This window comes from Somniosus microcephalus, chromosome 10 (assembly GCF_052327205.1).
Source record: "Somniosus microcephalus isolate GS21.2 chromosome 10, FLI_Smic_1.0, whole genome shotgun sequence".
Lineage (NCBI taxonomy): Eukaryota > Metazoa > Chordata > Chondrichthyes > Squaliformes > Somniosidae > Somniosus > Somniosus microcephalus.
In genome coordinates this window covers 215,508,087-215,528,224 of record NC_140996.1, presented here as the reverse complement: position 1 = coordinate 215,528,224, position 20,138 = coordinate 215,508,087, and the positions used below count along the sequence as shown (strand labels likewise).

General features: G+C 43.0%; 1 protein-coding gene across 2 annotated transcripts in view; it reads left to right on the top strand.

Annotated features, from left to right (window-relative positions):
• Positions 1–20,138, top strand: part of LOC147112086 (interleukin-5 receptor subunit alpha-like) — a 69,380-nt gene that overhangs the window by 34,218 nt on the left and 15,024 nt on the right. For both annotated transcript variants that reach the window (XM_085999601.1, XM_085999600.1), the window contains exons 2-8: positions 2,801–2,952; positions 6,387–6,544; positions 9,498–9,645; positions 10,676–10,796; positions 10,888–11,066; positions 11,189–11,328; positions 13,739–13,880. In XM_085999601.1, the coding sequence (XP_085855727.1) occupies positions 2,868–2,952; positions 6,387–6,544; positions 9,498–9,645; positions 10,676–10,796; positions 10,888–11,066; positions 11,189–11,328; positions 13,739–13,880 (973 nt within the window). In that variant the 5' untranslated portion in view covers positions 2,801–2,867. The remainder of the gene's footprint in view (positions 1–2,800; positions 2,953–6,386; positions 6,545–9,497; positions 9,646–10,675; positions 10,797–10,887; positions 11,067–11,188; positions 11,329–13,738; positions 13,881–20,138) is intronic.

Here is a 20,138-nt window from a genome sequence, read left to right as displayed (position 1 = left end):
TTACTGCATTTGGAAGACAGATTGAGCTTTATGCAGGTTGCAAGTGTTTGGAACAAACTTTCTATCCAGTGTTACCTCGTTGGAGCAACCTCTCTCACCATTGACAGATCGCTTCTGTCATCTCAAGTTCACCTGCCATCTATTCCATCAGCATAGATGCCTTTTATACTCTCTCATCTTGGTCTTCAGAATCAAACCACAATCAGCCCCAACACCAGCAGCACCAACAACACCAACCTTCACTGCAATCAACTGATGCTGCACAGGACACATTGCTGCCTGGGAGGCCAGGGATGGCCTCACCCTGGCCAGATTTATTTCACTTGATGCTGTACACCCTGGCTGCCACATGATGTGCCAGGTTAGCACCACCCCACACCAACACCATAAAGCATCCCTACAATGCCCAAGCCATTCCTTTCACACTCATCACCATTGCGCGGGGTACCGTTATGTCTCTTATGTCTCACCATTCACTGCAGCTCATTAAACCACTTCCAAAGGTGCACACAAATCTGCCCAAGAACGCAAAGTGTTGAAAATAAAGGTTTCAATGTTTGACACCACATTAACAGAAAATTTACATGAACATTGGCTAAAACACCCACGTGCCTATCCTTGTGTGTTGTTGGTTGGTATGATTGGACTAGGATAAGGGTGAGTGTGATGGGTGGCTAGTGAGATGGGGAAGTGATAATGAAGTCTCCTTCGAGATTCATTCTTGCTTGGGAATTTCCATCAAATGAAGGGAAAGACGGGAAAATGTTTTTCCTTCTGGGGATTCTCATCTTTTATCATTTATTTATTGGAACAGAAAGAGGAGGAGGAGCAGCATGCAACCTGGGAAACCAGGCTCATAAAACAGCGCTGGAGTAGATCCATACCCTATTGCAGATACCCAGGGTGCATGGTCCCAAAAGATCATTCCTCGATATATCCATGGAATTATGTGTTGGGAGGTTCCTGTTGTTCTGTGGGCTGTGTACAGAAGTTCCTCGAGCTGCGACTCGCTCATAGGTAATCCCTCCCTGATGACAGCATTGGCCTCTGCTGCCATCCCTGCCGTCTGCTGCACATCTTTGGACAGCCTTTGCAGTGCCTTCATATGGTTCTGTTGCTCTGCAAGCAGTTGTCTTCTCATGGCAGGACCCCTGAGAGCTTTGTATGAATGCTCAACAGCCAGTGTCTGAAATTTTTGAAGCCTCCACTTGGGTATATCACGCTTCACCTCATCGTCCGGCATCCATGCAAGTTGTCAATCACACTATATCGTAGAATCATAGAATCTTACAGCACAGAAGGTGGCCATTCATAAGAACATAAGAGTTAGGAGCAGGAGTAGGACATACAGCCCCTCGAGCCTGCTCCGCCATTCAATAAGATCATGGCTGATCATCGACCTCATCTCCACTTTCCCGCCTGATCTCCATATCTCTTGATTCCCCTAGAGTCCAAAAATTTATCGATCTCAGCCTTGAATACACTCAACGATTCAGCATCCACAGCCCTCTGGGGTAGAGAAGTCCAAAGATTCACAACCCTCTGAGTGAAGAAATTCCTCCTCCTCTCAGTCATAAATGGCCAACCCCTTGCCCTAAGGCTATGCCCCCTAGTTCTAGACCCTCCAGCCAGGGGAAACAATCTCTCAGCATCTACCCTGTCAGTCCCCCTCAGAATCTCATGTTTCAATGAGTTCACCTCTCATTCTTCTAAACACCAGAGAGTATAGGCCCGATCTACTCAATCTCTCCTCATAGGACAACCCTCTCATCCCAGGAATCAATCTAGTGAACCTTTACTACACCCTTCTAAATCTACAGCCTTCTAACTCAGAAATGCTAATGCCACCGCTGAACCAAGCTGGCATATAGCGAGCAGTAGGAAGAAGTTGCTGGGTACAGTTAAAAGCACAGCTTTAACGTTCCATATACTGCTGGGCACCATTGAGAATGGGGAGTAACATTTGCATGCACTGGCAGTACATTACCAAGGGAGACCATTCGCACACCACTGACGGTACATTATCAAGGTAGAACCACACTTGGAGAAGTTTTGTGTCATGGGCTTGCCTTTGCTGGAAGTAAAGGTTCTCTGATCTCCTTTGGCCTACGATCTTTAAAATATGTAGCTAATCCCTTTTGGTTGCAAGAGAGCAACAATCTGATGTCACTGCTGCGAGACAGTGTTATCACCATGGTATCTGCAAGCACTCCGTGCTGCACTTATGAATGGCATGGGTATGTAACTGTTGGGAATGGCCTTGCCCCTTTCTGATATTGTGCATCAGTTTAAAATATTTGAGAAGGACCCATTGGAGTTTGAAGGTCCCATTAGCTTCTTCCAAGTTGGGGGCAATCTCGAGCTCCAAAGAAGAAAATGGTACCAACAGCAACAGCTTTTAATTTTTGCACTGCAAGGGACTGTCACACGGTGATTTCCGTGACCACTGTGTAAAGTTAGTCTGGTGGTTTCCATATTTATTTCTGTTTGAAGCTTCCGCTTCCTTTTTTAATGTGAAAAGCCACTTGGTCAGCCATGGCTCAGTGGGCAGCACTCGCGAATCTGAGTCAGAGACTTGAGCACGTAACCGAGGCCGGCACTCCAGTGCAGTACTAAGGGAGTGCTGCACTGTCGGAGGTGCCGTCCTTTGGATGAGACTTCACTATACGTGACTCCCTTGCTGGTCGCGTGTTGAAGTTCAGCAAAAAGCAATAAAAATCAATTATTTTGAAACCGTGTTTACAATTTTTCTTACACTTTTTAATAAGATGGTATTGTTTTCCTTTGTTTCTTTTTTCAGGGCATTTTATTATCTGGCATCTGACCTTATTTCAGAGTAGGCAGTATTTCTGCTGAAGATCTCCACTATGTTCCTACTGGCATCTTGCCTTGCAGTCTCCTTTGTTTTACCAATTGCATCAAGTGACAGCCAAGAGTTCCTATCAAACCTTAGTAAGTATTGAACTTTCATTAGACATGGAGCCTGTTTTTCCAATTCCTTTTAACAATGGTAGTCCCATCGTTTTAGCCGCACTTCCATATTGCTTAATGCTCTTACTTCCCAAGTCAGTACCTATCTTTCGATTAGGCACTTTACAGTCCTCTGGACTCAACATAGAGTTCAACAATTTCAGATCATAACCTCGGCCCCTATCACATATATATATTTTTTATCCACACTTTTTGTTTTTTTGTTTTTCTACCTGGCAGCTGTCCTTCATTCTGCCAGCACAATTCACACTCCATCTAGAGCCATCCTTTGTTTCTTAACCTGTCCCATTACCATCTCCTCTTGCCTTGAATATCTCTTAATGCCTCTTTTCTTCTCCTGCCTTCCATCCTGTCACAGACCTTCCCTTCTGTTCTTTCACCCCCTCCCCCATTTCCCAGCCCCTAAACTTGCTTTCAAATCTGTTCCTTTTCCTGCTTTTTTTCCAGTTCTGATGAAAGGTCTTCGACCTGAAACATTAACTCTGTTTCTCTCTCTACAGATGCTGCCTGGCCTGCTGAGTTTTTCCAGCATTTTCTGTTGTTATTTCAGTACCTATCTCTCCTTTAAGCACCCCTGTTTACTTTGCGCTTACGGTCTTTGGGGCAAGGTGTTCCACATTCTCACTAACTGGTCAGGAAGGGGTAATAAGCCAGATTGAAGGAAGGGAACATTTGGGCTCCAGCGATTTTAAGGTTGAAATGAGGCAGAATAGATAATAAAAGCTTATTAAGAAATTGGGGTTCAGGAGTGCGGGCTTTGGAGGGTTAGAGTGCTGCGGGAAAGGAATAAAATGGGAATAATTATTCTTCACTTTGCAGAAGCAGTTTATCCCAGAAACAAGTTGAGGACAAAATAGGAGAGTAAAATAGACATGGGTGAAACGGGAAGTCCTGGAAGGCATTAAGGAAAAAGAAGAGACCTATGAATCTCAGAAAGTACAGGGAAGGAACATGATTAGGGAGAACTAAAAATCAAGCAGAGGAACACCTAGAACCTGATGAGAGCCACAAGAAGCACATTAAAGGAATATAGCAGAGACTATAAAAGGATGTTAATAAAGCATTCCTTATGTATATAAGGAGCAGAGGGATGTTGAACCATTTATCAGTGGCGTTGGGGAGGTGGTGTCTGAGGACAGGGAAGTGGTGGAATTACTAAATCATTGTTTTGTGACTGTTAGCTACTGAAAAAGGGTGAGAGATGTTTGAGTTGAGAGAGGAGTATATGGGAGTGTGCAGGCTGAAAACCATTGTTATCATACCAAAAGGCACAGTAGAAAGGTTTAGGAAGCTTAAGATAAAAAACATAGTTGTCTGTGCCCTGACAACTTCCATCCAAGGATGTTGGTGGAGTTGGCTGAGGAGATTTTCAAATCCCCTTCACTGGCATCCATAGCTGTCAGCCTTGGGTCAATGGTAGCACGCTTGCCTCTGGGTCAGAACGTTGTAGAGTCAAGCCCCACTCCAGAGCCTTGAGCGCATAAGCTAGGCTGGCACTTCCGTACAGTACCAAGAGAGTGCAGCATTGTCGGCCGTGCTATCTCTCAGGTTACATGGGAATTGTGGCTCCAGCGGCTCTCAGGTGAATGTAAAAGATCCCATGGCACTATTGGAAGAGAGAGGGGAAGTTGTCTCGGTGTCCTGGCCAATACATATTGCTCAACCAGCATCACCAAAAACAGATTAGCTAGTAACTTATCTCCTTGCTGTTGTGGGACTTTGTTGTGTGCGAATTGGCTGCCACATTTGCCTATGTTACAAAATTGATTGCACTTCAAAAATTACTTTATTAGCTGGGAAGTGCTTTAAGATGTCTTGTGGGTGTGAAAGATGCTATATAAATGTAATTTCTTTCTTTCTTCAGAGCTCATTGTAATCAAGTTGGATTAGAATTAATTGGATTAGAAAGTAGCAAATGTGTGACCCCCATCTTTATAAAAAGAGGCAAGGAATGATTCCTCAAATGTCAGACCTGTGAGCCTTATCTCAATTCTGGAGAAAGTATTTGAGACTTTGATGAAGGATACAATTAGAGTTAATCTGGAAGGATGGGGTCTGATCACAAAGAGCCAGCATGAGTTCATAAGGGGCACATCATGTCTGACTGATTTGCAGGAATTTTTTGATGAGGTGACACAAACAATGAAGAAGGATGAGGCAGTTAATGTTATCTACTTGGATTGTAGCAAGGCATTTAACAGTATCCTATAAGACTGATACACAATGGGTAGATGGCAAGGTATTCATCTGGACTGATGCATGACTGAAAGGTAGACAGCAAAGGGTGTTGGTGTATGGAGAACTGTCAGAGTGGAGTCCTATAGGGATTGGTGTTGAAGCCACTGTTGTTTAATCATTTTTATAAAGACTTAGAGGATAGAATATTGACCAAGGCGCCTAAGTTTGCAAATAAGACCAAATTGGATGCAGTAGCAAATGTCTATAGCCTAAGGGGACCTGAACAACCTAGGCCAATAGCTAAACAAGTGGTGGATGGAACTCAACACCAATAAGTGTAAAGTGATGAAATTTGGTGGAAGAAACAAGATTGTGGAATACGTGTTATATGGTAATGTGCTTGAGGAAACAGAGCAGGAAAGAGATATGGGGGTTTTGGTAGCTAGGTCATTAAAACTGTTGGCTCAGTGTTCAGAGGTAGTCAGGACAGATTTGATTATATAGCTAGGGATGTGTCACACAAGTCAAAAGAAGCGATTTTGAAGTTGTGTTGGACTTTGGTGAGGCTGTATCGGGAATACATTGTTCAGTTCTGGTTTCTGTATTACAGGAACAAAATAGAATTACGGGAGGGAGGCTAGAGGATTGGTATGAGGCTGATTCCTAAATGTATTGGGCTGAGTTATAAAGAAAGGTTCTCTACTCTGGGACTTTACTCTTATGGAGAGAGGAGGAGCACGAGAGGACATTTCAGATCTTCAATGGCAGAATTTGAATTCAGGAAAGCTGTTCTTGTGGCATGGACTTGTGGAGCAGTTTAAAGTTAACTGTGTCGAAGGAAAATAAGAAATTTAGGCAACTTTATTTTAACTTAGCGGGTGCTAGAATTGCGGATCAAATAACCAGTGGGCATGGTGGACCATAAAACAAGAGCAGGTTTCAGAACAGGAGTGGATGAATTCCTTTTAGGAAAGGGGATACAGGGCTATTATTTGCAAAATCCCAGTAAGGAACCTGATGTAAGGTTTTGAAGGGTAGGTTAGATGGACCTATGTTACTAAGAGTTGTGTACTGTATCAGCAAAGTACCCAGAAGTACATTCATGGTCTATCAGCATCTGCTAATATAGAACTGTAGCCAGAATATGAATTACACTTACATATTTGCAGGTTTTTATATTGTTGCAATTCTTTTTTGGTTCATTCATGTTTAAACAGCCGATCTTAATCCGCCGACCAACCTCAAGATTATAGGTAGACAGCTCGGAGAACTGACATTTTCTTGGAATGACAGCCTCAGTGAAGACATAAGGAAGGATCGTATTGTTAAATATGTTTTTGACTATAAATACTTTGATTCTCACACTTGGGAAAATGTAAGTTTTATTTTTTTTCTTTCTCTCTTTTATTACATTGAAAGCTAATTCCAATATATTGGCCCAGTAATTCGGGTCCGGGGCTTGCCGCGCGTGCAAGCCCCGTATATGCACTTACCCGACGCGCTGACATTTCACCTCCAGGGACGCCTGCAATTCGAGTTTGAAAAAGAAGAATCCCGGGCAGCGTCTGACGTCACGCCGCCCAGGAGTGCAGCCAGCGCGAAGCCTGGAGCGCGCTGTGCAAGTGAGACACGCCCCTTGAGGTCTCAGTTTAATAGGACACGCCCCCAATGTTTCTCACAAGCTGCTAAGCATTTTTACATGCAAAGCAGCATTTTAAATAGGTTTTTGGTATTTTTATGAAGCTTTTGGTAACTTTTATAAACTTTTAAAAACGTTTACATTATTTTGAAGAATCTGAAGTAGTTTTAAACAGATTTAAAGCAATTTAAAGACTTTTAAAAGCCCTAAAATAATTTTTTTTATTCCATTTATTTATTTACCAATGTCGTCGTCATACGTGTCTTCACACTGTTCCCTTTGGCGAACTGTATGAAGTGGTGGAAGGATTTATGGCCGTGATTAACACTCATTCCGTGACCGTAACCATCTTTGAACCAGCCATGAGGGGGGTTAGTCCTATGGCGGGAGGGTTTTACGGGCTCCCACAAGCTATACAAGGAGGGGGGGCCACCCACACCCATGGACGCAAATATCCCACTGGATGTCAACCCAGAATTTAGAGCCGGAGCTCCGACTCCACTTGCCGGGACTGTCTGGAGCAGGGTTCGAAACTCTACCCCGTCTGGCCCAGCGGCGGGGATCCTACCGCTACGCCAAAGGCCCAATCCGATTAGCAACGTGAAATGGCTGGAATGAGCACAATTCACGGCATTAAAAGAACTCACAATTGAACTGATGATGACCTCAGCAATCTCCTCAACGAGGTGGAGGCGCAGCGCCTGCTTATCATTGGTAATGAGAAGTCAAAGGCGCCGCAAAAAGGACAGATGATAGCTTGGTCTTTCAAGTGGCAGCATAGGGCTCCAGTCACGGGGGAGGGAAAAGGCGCAGGAAACGTATGGGTGTCACCTTTTGCGCGGAGTGGGCCTTTTGCGTAGCGGTAAGCATCCCCGCCGCTGGGCCAGAAGGAGTAGGGTTTCGAACCCCGCTCCAGACAGTCCCGGCAAGTGGAGTCGGAGCTCCAACTATAAATTCTGGGTGGACATCCAGCGGGATACTTGCGTCCGCGGGTGTGGGTGTGGGTGGCCCCCCCCCTCAGATGGGTTGTGGGAGCCCGTAAAACCCTCACGCCATAGGACTAACCACCCTAATGGCTGGTATGAAGATGGTTATGGTCACGGAAGGAGTGTTAACGTGGCCAGAAATCCTTCCACCACTTCATACAGTTCCCGAAAGGGAACAGTGTGAGGATATGTACGACGATGACCTGTTGCGCAATGCACCTCCTTGGACCCTCAGTCGCAGATGCGAGGGGGCAAATCGTGCAATTGTTAAATTTTTCATTTTATTGACATGTAAAATGTTGGCCCAGTAATTCCCTTCCAAACGCGCGAGTACGGTCGGGGTACTTACGCGTCTGTCCGGAGGAAATGCCGGTTTTCAGCATGCACAGCGCATGCGGGGAAATCCGGCATTTCCTGTCCTCTGAATGAAGGGGTTCAGAGGCAGAACGCGTGCGACTGTACAGGCAGCGCGTGCGCAGTAAAATTCGCCGCTTTCATTCATGCTTTCAGTGAGGTCAAGTCCTTACAACTTACACATGAAAAAAGCATGAGTACAGTTGCTCCAGAGGCTGCGGTTGTTTGGGAAAAGGATGAAAGTTATTTTAAGAAATGCTGAGGTAAGTTTTAAAGTTTATTTTTGTTTTTTAAAACGGGTTTTCAGTACTGTAGGTAGAAGGATCAATTGTGGCTATGTGAATTGAATTTGCTGTGTTTATTAAATGTGAAAATGACTCCAACATTTTTAAGAAAGAAACTTTTCATCAGTAATATATTCTTTTAAGTAATTATGTATGTCTGTCTGTATATATTCCTTTGAGTGTATGTATATATTCCTTTACTTATGTGTATGAATGTATGTATTTAATTATGACTTTCAGAGAAAGTAACTTATTGGAAAATCATAATTAAAAACATACATTCATACACATAAGTAAAGGAATATAAAACATACATACATATACGTAAAGGAATATATGCGGACATACATACATAATTACTTATTACTGATGAAAAGTTTCTTTCTTAAAAGTGTTGGAAATGTTACATTACTCATTTTAGAACACTCATTCTCACATTCAATTCACACAGCCACAATTGCTCCTTCTACCTACCGTGCTGAAAACCTGTTTTAAAAAAAAAATTTAAACTTTAAAACTAACCTCAGCATTTCTTAAAATAACCTTCCTCACTTTCCCAAACAAAAATATTGCCTTTCAAAAGCTCCACGATAAAATATATCTTCCTCCGCAGCCTTGAAACAACTTTACACATGCTTTTTTCAAGTGTAACTTTTAAGGACTTACCCTCACTGAATCCATGAATGAAATCGACGAAGTTCACTGCGCACGCGCTGCCTGTGCAGTCGCACACGCTGTGCCTCTGAACCCCTTCGTTCAGAGGACCGGAAATGCCGGCGTTCCCCGCATGCACGGTGTTTCCTGAACGCCGGCATTTCATCCGGCCAGATGCGTGAGTACCCAGACCGTACTCACGCATTTGGACCCGAATTACTGGGCCATTGTAGTTTATTTGGACATTTGGAACTTTCGTTTGGGGAAAAAAAATTGAGCATGACTTCATTTATTTATTGTTTACCCCCCCTACCCCCACCCCTCCATCCCAGAAATGGCACTTTAAAAAAGTACTGAATGGACACTATTAAAGGACAATAATCACACTAATTGTTCTAACTTGTATCGCAGGATAACAGGCTTCCGACTCCGGAACATGTAAAAATATTTGAATTACACAGGGGTGTTTACGTACGAGTTAAAAATGTGCTCCTGGATAAAAGCAAAAAAACATTGAAAGAAAGCAATTGGACTGTAAAGGATATCCAGCCACCACCAGGTATGGCAGCTGTATATATACGTGTGTGTGTGTGTGTGCATTTATGTATATAGACACTTACTTATAGAATAGATAGAAGACATCTTCCATCTTTGACGGGAGGAGGCTCGTGTGGAACAAAAACACAAGCATGGTCCCATTACCATCTCCTTTTGCCTTGCACCATCTCTTAATCTCTCTTATTGGCCCTGAAATTAGCATCGGGGGCTTGCCGCGCGTGCAAGCCCCCGATCTGCACTCACCCTGCGCGCCGACATCTGAAGCCCGGGCCTGCTCGCATTTCCTGTCACTGGCCCGGTTCAGATGTCGGCGCGATGTGCTTACCTGATCCAGCGGCGTAGTTAGTGCGATGTGCTGGCTGGGATCAGGTGAGCACTGTGCAGCCAATCAGGGGAGGGGAAACTCATTCATGAGTTTGACAGTAAGAGCTGTCAAACTCATGAAAAGTATGGGCTGCCAAAACACTACTTTAACTTTAAATAAAATTTTAAAAAACATCCCACTGATTATAATAACTATAAATATGTTTTAAAAAATGTCTTAAACAATTAATCAATTTTTTGAAAAAAATAAATTTTTTAAAAATAGGGTCTAAAACTAAACTTACCTTACTGTAAATTCTTTAAAAATAACAAACCTGTGGGAAAAAAAATGTCTACATTGTACTAAAAGCCCACTTACCTGAAAAACTAAATACTTACGTCTTGTTTTTCCACGCGTAAAGAATTTTTTTTTAGTTACATTTTAAAACATTGCCTGATTGCGCTGGTTCATGGCAGATTTTGCGTTCGGCAATATCCAAGTGTGTTTGAGCGGAAACTGGGGGAAAAGAAAACACTCTTCAAAACGGGTGCAATTTTGCGCACAATTTGCGCTGGAATCACTGATTGCGGCCAAAGCGGAAACTCTACCCCAGCCTCTTTTTGTGCTATAATTTTTCTTTACAAACCATGTAGACTAAAAGTATTTTTAATGAACCACCGATATATAATATGTTTTAATTAATATCCTGTTTATTTTATTAATGCAGGTGATCAGGAAACATTGATTTCCAACTTTTCATGTGTTCTGTATAATCATTCAAACATGAATTGCACGTGGCGTATTGGCAGCAAAGCACCAAGTGACACACAATATATAATGTATTACAGGTAAGTGTGAAATGTAGCTATGTAATAAGTTAAACACCTCCAAATTTGGTGATAAATTCTTTACATTAATTACAAATATTTTCCCTTTAAGACAGGATGAGACCACCACGAGATGTGCTCAATATTTTACGGATGTGCAGGGGAGGCACGGATGCCACGTTGAACAAGGCAGAATTGAAGTTGAGGAGAATGTCCTAATATGTGTCAATGGATCTAGTAATTCTACAACGATTCTGCCATACTATACAGAGTTTGATCCACAGTATTATGGTATGTAATAGCCCCTTTCCTAACGCAGTGTATCGTCCCCTACATTTTTTGGATTGTTGCGTTGCTCAATGTATTAAATGTTCGAATGATTGTGAATGGTTTTTTGTATCCTTGACTTTCAGAGATATACAACCCACCACTAAATGTTAAGGTTTTCCCAAATCTGACTGTGCAATGGGACAAGCCTCCAGGTTATCTTATTAATGATGACTGCTTTGAGTATCAACTGAAAGTCACAGAATTGGCTGAGAATAGTATTGAGGTAAAGCATATGTATTCCTTGCTTCACTCTCCTGTGAGTTCCTAACAATTGACATTTTTTAAAATCCACCTATGAGTTTACAGTTTATTTAAGTCGACATTACAGGTATAATACCCCTATTGCCTAGAACTAGGGGGCACAGACTCAGGATAAGGGGTAGGCCATTTAAGACTGAGATGAGCAGAAATTTCTTCACTGAGAATCTGTTGTGAATCTTTGGAATTCTCTACCCCAAGGGGCTGTGGATGCCGAGTCATTGAGTATATTCAAGACTGGGAGCGATGAAGTTGTGGTCGAAGATCAGCCACGATTTTATTGAATGGCAGAGCAGGCTTGAGGGGCAAATGGCCTACTCCTGCTCCTAATCCTACTCCTGCTCCTAATCCTACTCCTGCTCCTAATCCTACTCCTGCTCCTAATCCTACTCCTGCTCCTAATCCTACTCCTGCTCCTAATTGTTATGTTCTTATGTGCTTATTGTATTAAAGTAGAGCTGATTTCACAACACAAAATTATATAGGGAGAATGATGTGGACGAATAAAAGCCTGAAAAATGCGAGACGGCACTTGGCAGTGAATTGCACTCAAAGGGAGCATAGATTGGATATCTGGGAGTAGAGGTCAGCGTGGCTTATTTGTGCTGATCCCGATTTTCCGGCCATTGACCTTAATGTCCAGCAGATCAGGTGCACTGTCCTCTGCACTCTTTTCACCAATCTGTGTCGCCAAAGAGCAATTTTCCAAAGTCTCATAAATTAGAATTACGTAGAATTTTACAGCACAGGAGTGGGCCATTCGGCCCAAATCATCGAAACATAGAAACTAGGAGCAGGAGTAGGTCACTCGGCCCAATACATCGAAACATAGAGGATAGGAGCAGGAGTGGGCCATTCGGCCCAAATCATAGAAACATAGAAGATAGGAGCAGGAGTAGGCCATTCGGCCCCTCGAGCCTGCTCTGCCATTCAATGAGATCATGGCTGATCATCCAAACTCAGTACCCTGTCCCTGCTTTCTCCCCATACCCCTTGATCCCTTTAGCCTTAAGAAATATATCCAACTCCTTCTTGAATATAGTTAATGAATTGACCTCCACTGCCTTCTGTGGTAGAGAATTCCACAGGTTCACCACTCTCTGGGTGAAGAAATTCCTCCTCATCTCTGTCCTAAATGGCTTACCCCTTATCCTTTATCCTTTATCCAATAGGTCTATGCCAGTGTTTATGCTTCACATGAGCCTCCTCCCACCCTACTTCATCTCACCCTATCAACATATCCCTCTATTCCTTTCTCCCTCATGTACTTATCTAGCTTCCCCTTAAATGCATCTATGCTTTTTGCTTCAATCACTTTCATGTGGTAGTGAGTTCCACATTCTCACCACTCTCTGAGGAAAGACGTTTCTCTTGAATTCCTTATTGGATTAATTAGTAATTATCTTATATTTATGGCCCCTACTTTTGGACTCCTCCACAAGTGGAAACATCTGCTCTACATCTACCCTATCGAACCCCTTCCTAATTTTAAAGACCTCTATCAGGTCACCTCTCAGTCTTCTCTTTTCTCGAGTAAAGAGCCCCAGCCATTCAGCCTTTCCTGATAGTTGCCCCCTCTCAGTTCTGCATTAGTGGTAGGGGCTATAACTGAAACTAGTACCATTTATTAAAAACATATCAGTATAATTTCCAGTTTGGTATTATGATTTGAAGTAAACCACAATTTTTTTAGCTGATGTAAAGAACATTCAACAAGCTAGAGTTCGATTAAAAAAAAAAAGAGAACAGTCATGGAAGGAGGTAAAAAGCCGAAAGGATGCTATTGAGGCAAAGACAGAGGATGAATCTATACTCGGTCGTGTTCAAATTCTACATGGGTCCTCCCAGTCTCTCCTGCCATAACTCTGGTCAGAGACTGGTGAAAACTCCCCCAGAGAAATTGTTGTTTTCATCCGTTTATGCCATTTCCCTTGGGAATTCCGTCTGTCCCCCAACGGGGTTCTGGCAGGAGACTGATAGAATCCCCACGGGATTTTGAACCCAATTAATCACTTTCTCCAAGCATGAACCAGGGAAGGCATACACATCATACAATCTATTATAGAATCATAGAATGATACAGCACAGAAGGAGGCCATTCGGCCCATCGTGCCTGTGCCGGGTCTTTGGTAGAGCTCTCCAATTAGTCCCACTCCCCTACTCTTTCCCCATAGCCCTGCAAATTTTCTATCCTGCAAGTATTTATCCAATTTCCTTTTGAAAGTTACTATTGAATCTGCTTCCACCACTCTTTCAGGCAATGCATTCCAGATTATAACTTGCTGCGTAAAAAGAAATCTTCTCATCACCCCTCTGGTTCTTTTATCGTGTGTTTTAGTACTTGTATCACTAATTATTGCTTGTTTTTTTTTCAGTTTTTATCTACCAATGGTGAAACCAAACTTATTCTTGTAAACATCAACCCAACAAAGCCTTACTCGGTGAAAGTAAGGGTGAAATTAAAGTCTTGCGTAGAGACTAAATTCTGGAGTAACTGGAGCAATGAGGATTTTATTGGTAATTATACATTCCTTTCTGGCGCAAAAGCACAAAAGGAAACGTGGCATAACCATGGCTAACAAAAGAAATTAAGGATAGTATTAGATCCAAAAAGGAGTCATATAAATTTGCCAGAAAAAGTAGCAAGCCCGAGGATTGGGGATAATTTAGAGTTCAGCAAAAAAGGACCAAGAGATTGATTAAGAGGGGAAAAATAGAGTATGAGAGTAAACTTGCAAGGAACATAAAAGCGGACTGTAAAAGCTTCTACAAGTATGTAAAAAGAAAAAGATTAGTGAAGACAAATGTAGGTCCTTACAGTCAGAAATGGGAGAATTTATAATGGGAACAAGGAAATGGCAGAGCAATTAAACAAATACTTTGGTTCTGTCTTCACGGAAGAAGACACAAATAACTTCCCAGAAATGCTAGGGAATCAAGGGTCTAGTGAGAAGGGGGAATTAAAGGAAATTAGTATTAGTAAAAAAATAGTGCTGGAGAAATTAATGGGACTGAAAGCTACTAAATCCCCAGGGCCTGATAATCTACATCCCAGAGTACTAAAAGAGGTAGCCATGGAAATAGTTGATGCATTGGTTGTCATCTTCCAAAATTCTATAGATTATGGAACAGTTCCTGCAGATTAGAGGGTGGCAAATGTAACCCCACTATTTAAAAAAGGAGGGAGAGAGAAAACCGGGAACTATACACCGGTTAGCCTAACATCAGTAGTAGGGAAAATGCTACAGTCTATTATAAAGGATGTGATAACAGGACACTTAGAAAATATCAACAGGATTAGACAAAGTCAACATGGATTTATGAAAGGGAAATCGTGTTTGACAAATCTACTGGAGTTTTTTGAGGATGTAACTGGTAGAATAGATAAGGGAGAACCAGTGGATGTGGTGTATTTGGATTTCCAGAAGATCTTTGATAAAGTCCCACATAAGAGGTTAGTGTGCAAATTTAAAGCACATGGGATTGGGGGTAATATACTGGCATGGATTGAAAATTGGTTAACAGACAGGAAGCAGAGAGTAGGAATAAATGGGTCTTTTTCAGGATGGCAGGTGGTGACTAGTGGGGTGCCGCAGGGATCAGTGCTTGGGCCCCAGCTATTCACAATATATATCAATGATTTGGATGAGGGAACCAAATGTAATATTTCCAAGTTTGCTGATGACACGAAACTAGGTGGGATTGTGAGTTGTGAGGAGGATGCAAAGCGGCTTCAAGACGATTTAGACAAGTTGAGTGAGTGGGCAAATACATGGCAGATACAGTATAACATGGATAAATGTGAAGTTATCTACTTCGGTAGGAAAAACAGAAAGGCAGAGTATTATTTAAATGGTGATAGATTGGGAAATGTTGATGTACAAAGGGACCTGGGTGTCCTTGTACACCAGTCACTGAAAGCAAGCATGCAGGTGCAGCAAGCAGTTAGGAAGGGAAATGGTATGTTGGCCTTCATTGCAAGAGGATTTGTATACAGGAGCAAGGATATCTTACTACAGTTATACAGGGCCTTGGTGAGACCACACCTGGAGTACTGTGTGCAGTTTTGGTCTCCTTACCTAAGAAAGGATATACTTGCTATAGAGGGAGTGCAGTGAAGGTTCACCAAACTGATTCCTGGGATGGCAGGACTGTCGTATGAGGAGAGATTGGGTTGACTAGGCCTGTATTCACTAGAGTTTAGAAGAATGAGAGGGGATCTCATTGAAACATATAAAATTCTGACAGGGCTAGACAGACTGGATGCAGGGAGGATGTTTCCCCTGGCTGGGGGGTCTAGAACGAGAGGTCACAGTCTCAGGATACGAGGTAGGACATTTAGGACTGAGATGAGGAGACATTTCTTCACTCAGAGGGTGGTGAACCTGTGGAATTCTCTACCACAGAAGGCTGTGGAGGCCAAGCCACTGAATATATTTAAGAAGGAGATAGATAGATTTCTAGACACAAAAGGCATCAAGGGGTATGGGGAGAGAGCGGGAATATGGTATTGAGATAGAGGATCAGCCATGATCATATTGAATGGCGGAGCAGGCTCGAAGGGCTGGATGACCTACTCCTGCTCCTATTTTTCTATGTTTCTATGTAAGGCGCCTGTGTTTTGTTTCTTGAACCTCTGTCAACTGTTATGTCCACTGGGTGCTTCCCATAGTTTCCGTTTTGTAACATGGATTGAAGATTTTAAAGCATGAAAGCATTCCGCTACTGATGCCAGAGAGATCCTGGGCTGATTTGTTTGTCTCTCTCTGCTGACTCTTTTTTCAGCTTGAATAGGGCGGTAGTGAGCTGAAAGTAAAAGTAAAATAAACTTACCGATGATTTTTGAGCAGTCTTGAATGTAGGCAGCCAACTCTCCTGCAGGAAACAGGCAGAAAGGAGCCTTATTATTCTACGCAAAAACGGAGTGCTGTGATATCTGTTTTCCTCTACCTTCTCATTTTCATTCTCCTGCACAGACCAAGTTGAGTTTTCTTCAGAAGAATTTGCCATGTTGAAGAGGTGGATGAATCATTTGTGAAGAGCAAATCATAGAATCATACAGCACAGAAGGAGGCCATTCGGCCCATCATGTCTGTGCCGGCTCTTCGAAAGAGCTATCCAATTAGTCCCACTCCCCTGGCTCTTTCCCCTAAATATGCTTAGGAACAAATTGCTTTAACTCTGGTTCATCTGAGAAGCTTGTCCCTAAAAGTACATGGATATGTTTTGCTTTTTTAAAAAAAAACGGTGAGCAAATAAAATTGGGTGATGAACATATGTCGAATTTTGAATGTTGATCCATAATGTGTTAATGACTTGGTCATGAATAAATAATTAGCTCTGGGAATGTGCTAGGTTATAGAATCATAGAATAGTACAGCATAGAAGGAGGCCATTCGGCCCATCGAGTCTGCGTCGGCTCTTTCGAAGAGCAATCCAGTCAGTCCCACTCCCCCCGCTCTTTCCCCATACCCCTGCAATTTTTTTTCTCCTTCAAGTATTTCTCCAATTCCCTTTTGAAGGCTACTGTTGAATGTGTATCCACCACCCCATCAGGCAGCGCATTCCAAATCCTAACCCCTCGTTGTGTAAAAGGTTTTTCCTCATGTCGCCTCTGGTTCTTTTGCCAATCACCTTAAATCTGTGCCCTCTGGTTATCAACCCTTCAGCCATTGGAAACAGTTTCTCTTTATTTACTCTATCGAAACCCTTCATGATTTTAAAGTTATTTTTTATAAATGTCATTTTTCAATAATCCCATTTACAATGTTCCTTCATAAAGAGGAGCAAATTCTCTCCTTCGTCAGTCAAACAGGTCTGTTCAAATACTCAAACACAAGCAAATTACAGCTGGGAATCTGAACTAATGACAGAAAATGCTGGAAATGCTCAGCAGGTCAGGCAGCATCTGTGGAGGCAGATAAACCGAGTTAGCGTTTCGGGTCGATGACCCTTCGTCAGAACCGGAAGATTTTCGAAACGATGAGCTTTTGAGCAAGTGCACAGCCAGGGAAAAGGGGGTGCAGGAAAAGAACAATAATGAAAGGTTTGCGGTAGGGTGGATGGCAGGAGCGATTAAGTGACAAAAGGGATGATGGTGCAAGGCAAAAGGATGATACATTCTGATGGGCAGCCATGGTATTTTTCTTTTTTAATGGCAAGGAAACCAACCGATTGATTGACACTGTTGGGAATGGTAGGGAGCAAAACTGCTTGAAGGGAATTCCCTACAACTTGTGTTACCCCAGCATGTCCGCGCCACAATTTCAGACAAGACGAAAGACATAAAGGACTTCACAGAGGAGCCCTGTAAATAGAAATAGTAAGAGATTAAAAACAAATAGTTTCAAAAGAAACAATCTCATACTTATTCTGGAGCCATTTGCCCTTCATTGTCCCGTAATGAGCTTAATCAATAAGTGGTGACTTTTGCAAAGGAGATTTTTTTTCACCACTCTCTACACGTGACAAAAAGAGGCAACGCGTTGAGTGCACACCTGGAAAGTGAAGCATTCAAGTGTCTCGGTAAAACTTTCATTCATTTGCAAGATTTATTTTTAATGCAAATTCCCAATTGTTTGAACCCCCACTGCATCGTCAAGCATTTTTGAGCAGAATGCTTTTGGCAATATTACACATTTTATCATTTTGTTTTGAGTATTAACTGTTGTGTATGTAATATGTGTGCTACTTTGAACCTATGGACAGGACTGCACTACTTGTTGGGCGTAGTGATACGCAGTACCACTCCTGGCCATAGGGGTATAAATAGTACTGTGGGTACTGATCCCCCTCAGTTCCCGCCTGTGGGCATGAAGTAAAGACCTATGTGCAGTCCCTACCTCCAACCAGTAAAGGCCTGTTTGAGTTATACGTTTAAGTCTTTGTGTTAATTGTTCAATACAATACACATACTTAACACTGGCGACGAGTCAGGCTCTTACCCTGCGGCAGTTATTCCAGGCGGCTTCGTCCAAAGACAGAACGTTGAAGAGAGGTTTCAATCCTCAACACCCCACTCAAAACTGAAGGGCAGCAGAAATCCTGACAGCTTCCAGCGACTGGAAGAGACAGGCATTAGGACCCTGAAGCCTCCATCAGCTTGTGAACCGGAGTAAAGACAGGACTGGGGAAGAGAGAGAGGTAGGGCGATAGCGATCGGCAGATAAGGGCCGGGTCGCTTTGAAGTGAGGGGCGCAGCCGGGCCAGCGATCGGGACCAAAGATAAGAGCCGCACTCGGACTGAAAGGCGCGGCGGCTGCAGAAGCTCAAGGTGCGAGAGTCGCGGTGCACAGCGCGGGCTATCGATCGCGGCGAAGATAAGGGCCGCACTCGAGGGCTGAAGGGAGACGGCGTCGGGGGACGGGTGAAGACCGCCAAGCGCGGGAAAACCGCCATTTTGTGGGCGGAGGACGACGGCAAGAGCGGGAAGCCGCCATCTTTGATAACAAGTAAAGAAAATAAAATCTGAGAAATTGCAAATCTACAATGCCTAAACACGGGAATATTAGCACCTTTGATAGTGACCTCGAAGATTGGGCCATATATGTTGAAAGAGTAAAAAATTATTGTAAGGCCAATAAAATTCGTGACCAAGATAAAGCTCTAACATTATTAAATTTAATGGGTGCGAAGACGTACGGGCAATTGAAACACCTGTTATCACCAGATGAACCGGCGGATAAGACGTTCGATGAGATTGTTACTGTCCTGAAAGATCATCTAAACCCCACGCCGCTGATGTTAGCGGAACGATTTAAATTTTACGACAGAAGGCAGCTACAGCATGAAAGCAATGCTGAATATTTGCTGGAATTGCGTAAATTAGCGAAATATTGCCAGTTTGGAACGGGATTGACAGATGCACTACGAGACAAATTTGTGTGTGGTTTATTTAAACAGGATACACAAAAGCGACTGCTCGAGGAGAATGAGCTGACGCTTGAGAAGGCGGTCACTATGGCAGCAGCACACGAAGCCGCAGCGAGAGGCACGGCAGTAATGCAGCTACGGTCACCGGAGCTCAGTGCACACAAATTGGGTGTGAGTTCTGGCAAATGTTATCGTTGTGGAAAGACAACGCATGATCAGAACCAGTGTTGGTTTAAAAACCAAGAATGTAGAACTTGTGGTAGGCTTGGACATATAGCTAGAGTATGCAGGTCAGGGAAGAAGACCAGCAACAAGAAGTCACCGCAAGGAAAATACGCAAAGGTACACAAGGTGACCGAACAGGAGTCCGATTCAGACGCTAGCAGTAATGAACTGGCTAGCTTAAGCTGTAATGAACTGGCTAGCTTAAGAGTACTCAACGCTGGTAAGGGTGCAGACCTCCAGACAATTTGGGTCACTCTTCAGATAGAAGGAGTCCAAGTAAAACTGGAATTGGACACTGGATCGGCATTGACGGTCATAAATAAGAAAGATTACGGAAAGTTATTCCAACATATTCCCCTACAGGATACGGGGATTATATTGAAAACATACACGGGGCAAAGAGTGTACCCCATCGGGAAAATAGAGGTTGCAGTGGCCCACAAGGGCGAAGACAGTCAAATAATGGACTTATATGTGATATCTGAAGGAGGTCCTCCACTACTAGGACGGGAGTGGATTAGGAAAATGAATATGGACTGGCATTTCCTACAAACAATAACGAGTGAGAACTCGGTGAAGATAGTCGGCCCAGACTCTGGAACTGATGATGGTAAGCCCAACTCAGGTGCAAAAGACAAAGTTTCAGCACAGAATTCCACTGAGCAACAACAACATAGT